The sequence below is a fragment of the Cervus elaphus genome, chromosome 33 (genome assembly GCF_910594005.1).
Source record: "Cervus elaphus chromosome 33, mCerEla1.1, whole genome shotgun sequence".
NCBI classification, from domain to species: Eukaryota; Metazoa; Chordata; class Mammalia; order Artiodactyla; family Cervidae; genus Cervus; species Cervus elaphus.
Genome location: NC_057847.1, coordinates 14,749,393 through 14,762,098, shown reverse-complemented (window position 1 = coordinate 14,762,098; position 12,706 = coordinate 14,749,393). Strand labels below are relative to the sequence as shown.

General features: G+C 37.0%; 1 protein-coding gene across 1 annotated transcript in view; it reads left to right on the top strand.

The window, feature by feature from the left end:
* Positions 1-12,706, top strand: part of FSIP2 (fibrous sheath interacting protein 2) — a 111,575-nt gene that overhangs the window by 25,818 nt on the left and 73,051 nt on the right. The window contains exon 8 of the mRNA XM_043894231.1: positions 5,260-5,386. Coding sequence (XP_043750166.1) covers positions 5,260-5,386 — 127 coding nt within the window. The remainder of the gene's footprint in view (positions 1-5,259; positions 5,387-12,706) is intronic.

The window sequence follows — 12,706 nt, the reverse complement described above, 5'->3', positions numbered from 1 at the left end:
GACTCAGTCTCTTGTCAGGATTGCTCCTTTGTCCTGGCTTCTGGTGTGCACAAGGTTTTGTTTGTGCCCTCCAAGAGTCTGTTTCCCCGGTCCTGTGGAAGTTCTGTAATCTAATCCCACTGGCCTCCAAAGTCAAATTCCCTAGGGGTTCTGAGTCACTTTGCTGGACCCCCAGGTTGGGCTTCCCTAGTAGCTCAGTTGGTAAAGAATCTGCCTGCAATGCAGGAGAACCAGGTTCGATCCCTGGGTCGGGAAGATCCCCTGAAGAAGGAAATGGCAACCCACTCCAGTACTCGTGCCTGGAGAACTTGATGGGCAGAGGAGGCTGATGGGCTACAGTCCATGGGATCACAGAGTCGGACACAACCATGCAACCAATTTTCATTTTGACTTAACTACTTACTGTGGATATGATTTTACTACTTTTGTTTTTTAACTTTCCTACTAGTTTTATAAGTGCTTGATCCACTGCCTTTACTGTGTGTGTGCCTTTACCAATGAGATTTTTCCTTTTGTGTTTTTCATATTTCTAGTTGTGCTCTTTTCTGCTTAGAGCAGTCCTTTTCACATTTCTTTTAAAACTTTTTAGTTGTCTTTTCCGTTCAGTTCAGTTCAGTCACTCAGTCGTTTCTGACTCTTTGCGACCCCATGAACTGCAGCACACCAGGCCTCCCTGTCCATCACCAACTCCCGGAGTTTACCCAGACTCATGTCCATTGAGTCGGTGATGCCATCTAACCATCTCCTCCTCTGTCGTCCCCTTCTCCTCCTGCCTTCAATCTTTCCCAACATCAGAGTCTTTTCAAGAGTCATCTCTTCGCATCAGGTGGCCAAAATATTGGAGTTTCAGCTTCAACATCAGTCCTTCCAATGAACACCCAGGACTTATTCCCAGTCCCCTATAATAAAAAAGATATCTTTTCTGGTGTTCTAAAAGCTCTTGTAGGTCTTCATAGAAACGTTCAACTTTGGCTTCTTCAGCATTCCTGGTCAGGGCATAGACTTGGGTTACCATGATATTGAATGGTTTGCCTTGGAAATGAACAGAGATTATTCTGTCATTTTTGAGATTGCATCCAAGTATTGCATTTTGGACTCTCTTGTTGACTATGATGGCTACTCCATTTCTTCTAAGGGATTCCTGCCCACAGTAGTAGATATAATCATCATCTGAGTTAAATTCACCCATTCCAGTCCATCTTAGTTTGCTGATTCCTAGAATGTCAACATTCACTCTTGCCATCTCCTGTTTGACCGCTTCCAATTTGCCTTGATTCATGGACCTAACATTCCAGGTTTCTATGCAATATTGCTCTTTACAGCATTGGACCTTACTTCTATCACCAGTCACATCCACAACTGGATGTGTTTTTGCTTTGTCTCCATCTCTTCATTCTTTCTGGAGTTACTTCTCCACTGATCTCCAGTAGCATATTGGGCACCTACCTACAAAATTCATGGGCTGACCTTCAAATTTGAATGACAGCCTTGCTAAATATTCTTAGTTGTAACTTTTCCGTTTATCACTTTGAAGTATTGTACCACTCTTCTGGAGTGCAAAATTTCTGCTGAAAAGTTAGCTCAGAGTCTTACGGATATGTAACTATTTGCTTTTCCCCTGCTGCTTTCAGGATTCCTTCTTTTCTTTAATTTTTGCCAGAAATTGGTGTGAACCTCTTTGGTTGATCTTGATTGGGATTCTTTGTGCTTCTTGGACATGGATGGCTGTTTTCTTTCCCACATTAGACAAGTTTTCATCTATTTTTTCTTCATCTAAGTCCTCAGCCACTTTCCTTCTCTCTTCTCCTCCTCCTGTGACCATTGTAATGCAAATTATGGCATGACTGATGTATAGAATTGTCTTAAACTCTCATTTTGTTTAACTGTTTTTTTCAGTTCAAGTTAGGTGATTCCAACTACTCTGTCTTACAATTAACTGATCCCTTCCTCTGTATCAGCTAATCTGTTGACTCCTTCTAGTGTTTTGTTTGTTTGTTTTTAGCTATTTTATTAGTTCCATTTGATTCCTCTCTATGTTTTCTAACACTTGTTAAACTTCTCACTGGTTCATCCATCTTCTTCTGTGTTCCTTGAGCAGCTTATGCCCATAATCTTGAACTCTTTTATCAGGTAGATTGCTTGTCTCCCCTTATTTAGTTCTTTTCTGAAGTTTTGTTTATGTTTGGAACATGTTTCTCTCATTTTGCCTTATTCTTTTTATTTATTTCTATGTATTAGATACATTGGTTATATTTCCAAGTCCTGAAGATGTGTACTCATGTGGGTAATATCCTTTGAGGCACAGCGGTACACTCTCCTCTGGTCATGAGAACTATGTGCTCAAAAGGTGTCCCATATCAGATCTACATGGCCTGGCTGACTGCCAAGCTCTGCATCACATGATGGCTGCCATGCCCACTGGTGGACAGCACTGGGTCCTGGTGCAGCTGGTTGAAAGGCCCAAGGGTCCCATGCCTCAGCCAGCTGACTGGTAGACAATGCATGTCCTAGTAAGAGTGGCTGTGGGACCTCTGGTAAATGGAGCAGGTACCAGGCCCCTGTTGGGAGATGATGGGTCCCAATCAGGATGGTCGTATAGCCCAGATGGGTCCCAGGACTGTTGCCAGCTCCCTTGTTAGCAGGTCATCCCTCAGTGCTAACGACCTAAAAGGAGGACCCCAAAATGGTACTTAGCAGCATTGGTATCCTTGTAGTAAATCAGGCCTCCAAAAGTGGCTGCCACCATCATCCCCATCCCCAAAGGGAATGCCACTTGCCTCCTGTCTCTCCAAGAATCTCTCCAAGATGAACAAGCTGGTCTGATCCATGCTTCTTTCACCTTACTGCCTCTGCCCTGGGCCTCAAAACATATATTTGCATGTGCATTTCTAGAGCAAAGTCATTATTTCCTACCACCCTCTGCTAAATTTCAAAGCCAGATATTCTTGAAGTTTGTCTTTTTGGTGCAGGACCTCTCTGGCTGGGAAGCCTAATGTTGAGCTTGGACCTTTTTCTCCTTGGGAAGAACCTTTTCAGTTGTGATTATCCTGTTGTTTATGGGTCACTGACCCCAAGGTGAGGCTCTAGATTATATTACATGTCTTTGTCTCCTACCAGTCTCATTGTGGCTACTTCTTTCTGTCTTTAGTTATGGAAAGTCTTTTCTGCTAGTCTTCTTGTCATTCTCTTAGTTACCCTGAAAATAGTTTTAATTTTGGTATGTCCATGATCAAGGAAGGAAGCCTGGGGTCTCCCTTCTCTACCATCTTAGCCACATTGCCTAATTTTGCATTTTTTTTTTCTCTCAGTATTTCTTTTTGGATGGTTTCTTTTTCTGAATATATATTAATCTCTTCCCCTTGAGTGTGAACTCTACCATTAATGCACCAAATGCATTGCTTATCTCACACATTTAAAATTGATTTGGGCACTTTCTGTACTTTCTGTGTCTCTTGTTTATCTTATAAATATTTGGAATTCAGTTATTGTATGTTTTTAATTCAGGTGTAGTTAATTTATAATGATGTTCTAAGTGTACAGAAGTGATTCAGTTATACACACACACACACACACACACATATATATTCATGTGCATATATAAAGTCTTTTCCAAATTTTTTTCCACTATAGATAATAAGAAAATACTGAATATAGTTCCCTGTGCTATACAGTAGGTCCTTGTTTACCTATTTTATATATAGTAGTGTGTATATGTTAATATCAAACTCTTAATTTGTCTCTCTACCCATTGCCTGCTACCCTCTTTGGCAGTTTTCAAATTTTTTTTTTTTTCCTGTGCCTGTGAGTCTATTTCTGCTTTGTAAATAAGATTATCTGTGTTATTTTTTAGATCTCACATATAACTGATGTATATTTGTCTCTGGCTTATTTCACTTGGTATGATAATCTCTAGGTCCATCCATGTTGCTGCAAGTGGCATTGTCATTCTTTTTATGACTGAGTAATATTCCATTGTATGTGTATACACACATATCGTGTCTTCTTTATCCATTCACCTGTCAGTGGACATTTACATTATTTCCTTGTCTTGGCTGTTGTAAATAGTGCTGCAGTGAATGTTGAAGTGAGTGTATCTTTGTGAGTGTATCTTTCTCTATATATGTTGAAGTGAGTGTATCTTTGTGAGTGTATCTTTCTCTATATATGTTGAAGTGAGTGTATCTTTGTGAGTGTATCTTTCTCTATATATATGCCCAAGAATAGGATTGCAGGATCATATGGTAACTCTATTTTCAGCTTATTTATTTTAATGTTATCTTTAAGTTTAACATCTGTATTATTTCTGAGTTATTTTTGATTGATTACTCTCTTTATGGGTCATATTTCTGTGCTACTTTATATGCTTGATATTCCTTGATTGGATGCCAAATATTATGAACTTTTTATTGTGTGTGCTGAGTGTTTTCATCTTTGTATAATACTCTTTAACTCTTTTTTCTTATATGTAGATAGGTTTATTTGGAAATGGTTTGATTTTTATAAGTCTTGCTTTTTAATATTTGTTAGATAAGAATAGAACCATATTGAACCTGGGGTGAGTTATTCATCACTGCAGAGACAAGACCCATTTTAGTACTCTACTCAATGCCCTATGACTTAATGAATTTTTCTGGGTAGCCTCATGTGAATAAGCATCATAGATTAGTGTCAAGTATTCTTTTCTTGATTCCTTTGGGATGGGCCTGTCTTTGGTCTTGGGTAGTTTCTCACATAAAAGTCATAAGTACTAATCCATTCTCTTGCTGACTGCTCCTCTAGGAAATTCTCTGAAGATTACTGGGGCTCTTTCTCTGTGCAGCTGTCTCTTTTCTGGTATATCCAGTGTCAATATTAGTCCAGAGATATACAAAAAAAAGCCAGATTTCATGTATGATTTTCTGTTTATATGTGTTTGACCTGAGTGACTTTTGGTAAGGGAATTCTCCAACTGAAGATGATTTAGAAATTGCCTAAAATCACAGGAGAGCAATACATTGAGATGATGTCTGATCTGAAACTGGATACCCTGAAGGTTTGCAATGAGAACAACTGCATCTAAGGGTTAAATATATTCTTCCTGTTTGACAACATATGGAATTTTACCCATTACCACCCTCCCAAATTTATGTTCAGAATAACCTTACAAGTCACAGGACAGGAATGACTGCTCATTTCCAACATACTGTCACATATTAAATATTTATTTGTATCTTTAAACAGCAAGTTGATGTTAACCAATATACTTGTTTAATATTTTAGAAACAAGCTCTTCTAGAGAAAAAAATGGCTTATCATTTACAAAAAATGCAAGAAAGTGGCATTAAAAAAGAAGATATGAGGAAAAATACAAATGATTACGGAGAACAAGATGAACAACATTATGCATGTGAGAATATTAATATCTAATGTAGCTATGTAGAAAGTACTTGACTATATATTTATGTAAAAAATTATTTTGCAAAACAATTACTCATGCTTGCTATCTGCTTTGTACCAGGGCAGGATTCTAGGAATTTCCCTATCACAGTTCAAGTTGAAATGTAGACATATATACATACATATATATATATATATATATGTATATATATAAATTAAAAAAAACTAAAATAGCCTTATCAAGTGATTCAGCAGAGTCATCCCTATACTGCAGTTCTAGCCAACTTCCTTATACTTAAAATATATTTTGTGCTTAGTTCAGATTAGTCGCTCAGCCATGTCAGTCGCTTTGCGACCCCATGGACTGCAGCACTCCAGGCTTCCCTGTCCATCACCAACTCCCAGAGCTTACTCAAACTCATGTCCATTGAGTCAGTGACGCCATTCAAACATCTCATTTTCTGTCATCCCCTTCTCCTCCCACCTTCAATCTTTACCAGGATCAGGGTCTTTTCCAAGGAGTCAGTTCTTTGCATCAGGTGGCCAAAGTATTGGAGTTTTCAGCTTCAGCATCCATCCTTCCAGTGAATATTCAGGACTGACTCCCTTTAGGATACACTGGTTGGATCTCCTTGCAGTCCAAGGGACTCTCACAAGTCTTCTCCAACACCACAGTTCAAAAGCATCAATTCTTCAGTGCTCAGCTTTCTTTATAGTCCAACTCTCACATCCATACATGACTACTGGAGAAACCATTGCTTTGACTAGATGGAACTTTGTTGACAAAGTAATGTCTTTACTTTTTAATATGCTGTCTAAGTTGATCATAGCTTTCCTTCCAAGGAGCAAGTGTCTTTTAACTTCGTGGCTGCAGCCACCATCTGCAGTGATTTTGGAGCCCCCCCAAAATAGTCTCTCATGTTTCCATTGTTTCCCCGTATTTGCCATGAAGTGATGCCATGATCTTAGTTTTCAGAATGTTGAGTTTTAAGCCAGCTTTTTCACTCTCCTCTTTCACTTTCATCAAGAGGCCCTTTAGTTTTTCTTCACTGTCTGCCATAAGGGTATTATCATCTGCATATCTGAGGTTATTGATATTCCTCCTGGCAATCTTGATTCTAGCCTGTGCTTTTCGCATGATGTATTCTGCATGTAAGTTAAATAAGCAGGGTGCCAATATGTAGCCTTGACGTACTCCTTACCAGATTTGCAACCAATCTTTTGTTCCATGTCCAGTTCTAACTGTTGCTTCTTGACAGGCATACAGATTTATTAGGAGGCAGGTCAGGTGTGTTATTTTCATTTCCTTAAGAATTTTCCACCATTTGTTGTGATCCACACAGTCAAAGACTTTGGCATAGTCAATAAAGCAGAAATAGACGTTTTTATGGAACTCCCTTGTTTTTCTGAGGATCCAATGGATGTAGGCATTTAGTCTCTGTTTCCTCTGCCTTTTCTAAATCCAACTTGAACATCTGGAAGTTCACAGTTCACGTATTGTTAAAGCCTGGCTTGGAGAATTTTGAACACTACTTTATTACCGTGTGAGATGAGTGCAATTATGCAGTAGTTTGAACATTCTTTGGCATTGCCTTTCTTTGGGATTGGAATGAAAACTGACCTTTTCCAGTCCTGTGGCCACTGCTCCGTTTTCCAAATTTGCTGACATATTGAGTCTGGCACTTTCACAGCATCATCTTTTAGGATTTTAAATAACTCAACTGGAATTCCGTCACCTCCACTAGTTTTGTTCATACTAATGTTTCCTAAGGCCCACTTGACTTCACATTTCAGGATGTCTGGCTCTAGGTGAGTGATCACACCATGATTATCTGGGTCATGAAGATCCTTTTTGTACAGTTCTTCTATGTATTGTTGCAACCTCTTAATATCTTCTGCTTCTGTTATGTACATACCGTTTCTGTCCTTTATGGTGCACATCTTTGCATGAAATGTTCCCTTGGTATCTATAATTTTCTTATAGAGATTTCTAGTCTCTCCCATTTTATTGTTTTCCTCTATTTCTTTGCATTGATTGCTGAGGAAGGTTTTTTTATTTCTCCTTGCTATTCTTTGAAACTCTGTATTCAAATGGGTATATCTTTCCCTTTCTCCTTTGCCTTTCACTTCTCTTTTTTTCTCACCTGTTTGTAAGGCCTCCTCAGACAACCATTTTCCCTTTTTGCATTTCTTTTTCTTTGGGATGGTCTTGATCACTGCATCCTGTACAATGTTGTGAACCTCCGTCCATAGTTCTTCAGGCACTCTGTCTATCAGATCTAATCCCTTGACTCTATTTGTCACTTCCACTGTATAATCATAAGGGATTTGATTTCAGTCATACCTGAATAGTCTGGTATTTTCCCCTACTGACTTCAATTTATGTCTGAATTAGGCAGTAGGGAGTTCATGATCTGAGCCAGCTCCTGGTCTTGTTTTTGCTGACTGTATAGAGCTTCTCCATCTTTGCCTGTAGAGAATATAATCAATGTGATGGGCCCTGCCTGTCAGAACAAGACCTAGTTTCCTCCTCAGTCAGTCTCTCCCATCAGGAAGCTTCCATAAGCCTTTTATCCATCAGAGGGCAGACAGAATGAAAACCACAATCACAGGAAACAAACCAAACTGATGAAATGGATCACAGCCTTGTCTGACTCAATGAACTTACGAGTATGCTGTGTAGGGCCACCTAGGACAGACGGGTCATGTTGGAGAGTTCTAGCAAAACGTGGTCCACTGGAGAAGGGAATGGTGAACAAGTTCAGTGGTCTTTCCTTGAGAATCCCATGAACTGTATGAAAAGGCAAAAAGATAGGACAGTAATGATGAACTCCCCAGGTTGGTCGGTGCCCAATATGCTACTGGAGATTGGTGAAGAAATAACTCCAGAAAGAATGAAGAGATGGAGCCAAAGCAAAACCAGCAACCACTTGTGGATGTGACTGGTGAAGGAAGTAAAGTCCAGTGCTGTAAAGAGCAATATTGCATAGGAACCTGTAATATTTTGTGCTACTGAAACTAAAAATTTGTAAATAATTGCTATTACCTACCAACATGATGTTCTACTATTTGGTCAGCCATAAAGAATAGATAGTACCAGGAGAAAAAAAAGATGAAGGAAAGGAGGAAGTAGAAAAAAAGAGGGAAGGGAAGAAAAAGGAAAAAAGGAAGAAACAAAGTTTAAAGGAAGGACTTCAGGTCATTACTTTGTTATGCCCAATATCTACCAGCTTCCTCTTATTTCCAACATTATAAGACTATAGTAGTATTTATTAAATTAATTATATTAAAATTTCTTGGCCAGAATAAAAATATGTAGGTTTATTTTTAATTATCTGTGAGTATATGTATCAGGGAAGAACATAGTAATCTTCCATGAGTTATCACAGCATCCCATCAATCCTGTCTCTGTCCCATCAATGCTGTTTCTTGGTGAGAGCCTCCCTTTGTCACTCCAGTAGATTATTAACTAGTCTCCATTGGGTCTTATTTTTACCTGCCTCAAATTCATTTTTTATGCTATTACATAATTATATGTAAAGGTCTACTCTGATAATTTCTTCTCTTGCCTGCCAAACTAGATTCCTATTAACTCTTAAATGAAGCTCAGACTTCTTAAGCAACCATTCATCACCATCGAGGGTCAAACTTAAACCTAACTTTACTTCACATTACCTCCTTGAAGAAGATGGATATGTTCTAGGGGTGATATGCACACAAACTGGAGCCAAACTGCTGAAGTTCAAGTCCTGCTTTATCATTTTCTAGCCTTGTAAATAGGTTATACAAATTATTTAACATCTTTGAATCAGTTTTATCATCTGAGAAGATCATACTTCTAAATCCCATAAAGAGCCCAAAAGTTCTAGCCCATAGCAAGCATTCAGTTAATTGTCTAATCAAATGAGACTACTGACCTTTCCCAAAACACAAGTTACCATTTATACTTTTGTGCTTCTCTTTATCCAAGTTTCTAGCCTGGAATGCCATGTTTACTGTTCATCTATTCAAATCCTACAATTCTTTAAATATTCATCATAAATGACACAATAAAAAAATCTTTCTTGATGTCTGTAATTGGAAGATACCTCTCCTTTGAACTCTCTAATACTTTGTGTTGTTCTTAATCCATGTATTCCATATTTCCTACTATCTTAATTACCCATAATATTGTAACTCCCACCTTTGTGTTTCACAGAGTACTAAGTACTCTTTGTGTTTGTGTCTGTGTGTTTGTGAATGTGGTCAAGAAGACACTTGAAACAAATTGTTACCTCAAATCTCCTCTTTTGAGAAAGTGGTATATAAATTATTTTATCTAGGTGACAAATTGAGTTATACCTCTATAGTGATGTTGTCATCTTCCAAATAGCTTCCAGAGGGACAGAGAGAATAAGAGAGGAAAGGAATATTGGCTGAACCTGGTCTAGTTAGAGGAGAGATCACTCTCATATGTGACAATTTTACTGAAAAAACATTGAGCACACATGCTATGAAGTTCCTTTGTCCTCCTAATTTGTTAGAAGCAGGAATTATCATTTCCTTTTTTACAGAGAAGGAATATGTATGTGGTTACTTTTGCTAATTTGTGAGGCACATTCAAGAGTTGCAGTTGTCACTGTGGGCTAGTGGGTCTCCAGCCAGTAGCTCTATTGATATCCCATCTCTATAAAAAGGAAATAGTAAGTTACAGTTAATAACCCAGGTATAGCTTTTCTGTCAGAAGAAAATTCTGTCCCTTCAAGTATATCTTTTAACCTAAAGGGATAATATTTGAAGAGTAATACCATTTCACATTTCTTCTTGTTCTACAATACCTCCCCAAAATGCTGAATATAATTAGCATGTGGGCTCACTTCCTATTATGGTATGATAAGAGAGTGTATCTTGGGTAATTCTGTCATCACCATTATTAAAAATAAATGTTTTGTTGCATTTTAAAGCTTTTTCTCCAAAGAAGAAAAAGAAGAATAATGATGACATAAAGGTAATTTATGCTGTTGCTGACCAGAAACCAAACAGAGGAGCATATGGTAATTTAATATTAAGAAATATTAAATAGTATTTTTAGGGAAGACTAAATTTGGATGGCTTTTTTTTTTTTTTTTTTTTGGCTTAAATGCAGATAATTCCTCTATTCCTTTTTGTCAAATGACAGATTTAGGGTGATACTTACAAATAATGATACAACTCTATTGCTTCCAGAATTTTATCTCTAATTATTAATTTAGTATTCTGGCCTTATATCATCATTTTAGAAAAATTAAATGGTCTATTGCTGCTGAATGAACAGTATGTGAAACAAAAAATTGCAAGATAATTTTTATATTGCCCAAAATGATTTTTGGAAATTATGAAGTGAATCAGAAATTAAGTACATTAATTCAGTCCACCATGAACTCCAATGAAACATCACTTTATTATTTACATCATTCTGTGTTACTTCATGTTGTCTGTTAGAGCTCATTGGATTAAACCAGGAACCCAAATAACAGCATAAATATCCTCCAAATAATACAGTATCAAAAGTATAAGACTATTTTAAATTGAGCAATATGAATTCTTCTCCCATATTAAATTTCCAAGGAAAAATTAAGTATAGAAATTAAATCCATATTTATTTATCAGTTAAATTCTAAATAAAAAGTTTAAAATCTTTCTTACCCGAGGGTGTAATTTGAATACTCTCGTAAAGTCTCTAGGGTGAAACAGGATTGAGCTAAGGCTGTCTTCCAATCAGGACTACTGTAGTTTACTTAATTCAGCTCTAAACTTTGTGGGTCCCATTTTTAAAATCCAAAGTTTTTTTTTTTTTTTAATAAAACACCAAATAATTCCTTACAACATATACAGTTATAACAACACAAACCACATATCCACTAAATAGAGACAATAAAACTAAATTCTCAGTTTCTGAAACAGTTATCCTATGCAGAATGATTTTCTAAAATTGTAGTGTTGAATGCAGGTCAGACTCGTCTTAGAAAGAAAAGAAAGTTAGTCATTTAGTCATGTCCAACTCTCTGTGACCCCATGGACTGTAGCCCACCAGGCTCCTCTGTTCATGGAATGATCCAGGCAAGAGTACTGGAGTGGTTTGCCATTTACTTCTCATTGATGTCAAAATAGCTCAGTGATACTGGTCGAGAGAATGGTAAATGGAAAGTACTATTTTCAGCCTCACCAGGGTATTGGTCTATCTGTGACAGTTCTCCAGGTATCAAAACTATAAATTTAAGTATAACTGAAAGACAAAGATGAATTCTAAAACTGTATTAATGCTTTATCTGGGGGCAGCGGGGAGGTACTATTTCTACTTTCCACTCCTAGTGATTGGCATGTGAATCATTCTTTTTTATGAACTTTAGAAATGTACAGTAGTGATATCACAGTTATATATTAAAAGTGTTCCTTTCTCTCATTCACCACCATAATCAAACCTCCTTACTTTGCCTCTCATCGTTGAATTGAATATGAATTCCATACGGTGTAATAGCCTTTCCCCTATTATGGGCAGTTTTCTCAACATTTTGTAATTGGCAACAATCCAAGCAGAGTTCAGAGGTCAGAATTCTCTACAGTTCTTGCTTCTTGTCTCTGTATTTTTACATTCTTGAAAAAAGATCTGGAGGTAATTTATTTTGGTTTTAAAATTACTTTAAAGCAAAATGGAATGGTTTTATGTAATTGCATGAGTTTTAATACACATGAAATTGTGTGACTTCTATCACAATCATAACATTTCCAACATTCCAGAAATGTCCTTTGGCAGTCTTATATTCCTCCCTCCCACTGATAAGCCCAGACAACCACTGATATGTTGCCCATCACTACAATTCTTTTTCCTTTGGAAAATGTCTTATAAATGGACATTTTGATAATCATTCCTTTCACTCAACATAGTGCCTTTGAAATTCATTCAAATTATTTCATTTGTCAGCAGTTTACTTCTTTTTATTTCCATTGTGTGTATGCAATGGATTTATCTATGCATATATCAGTTGAAGAAAATTTGGTTGTTTCCAGATTTGGGTGATTATGAATAGAAAGATCAGAAGTATACATTAAGTATACATTAAACTTCTTGTGTGAACAAGGGATTATTATTGCGAATATTGAAGTTTATAAAGAATTGCCTATTTCACAGAGTAGCTATAACATTCTGTATCCCCCATTAGTAATGAATGAGAGATCTATTTACTATGCATCCTTGCATCCATTGATATTATCAGTAATTTTTATTTTAGCTATTTAAGTAGATGTAATGATATATCATTGTGGCTTTCATTTGTATTTCTCTGATGTCTAATGATGAGGAGTATTTTCTCAT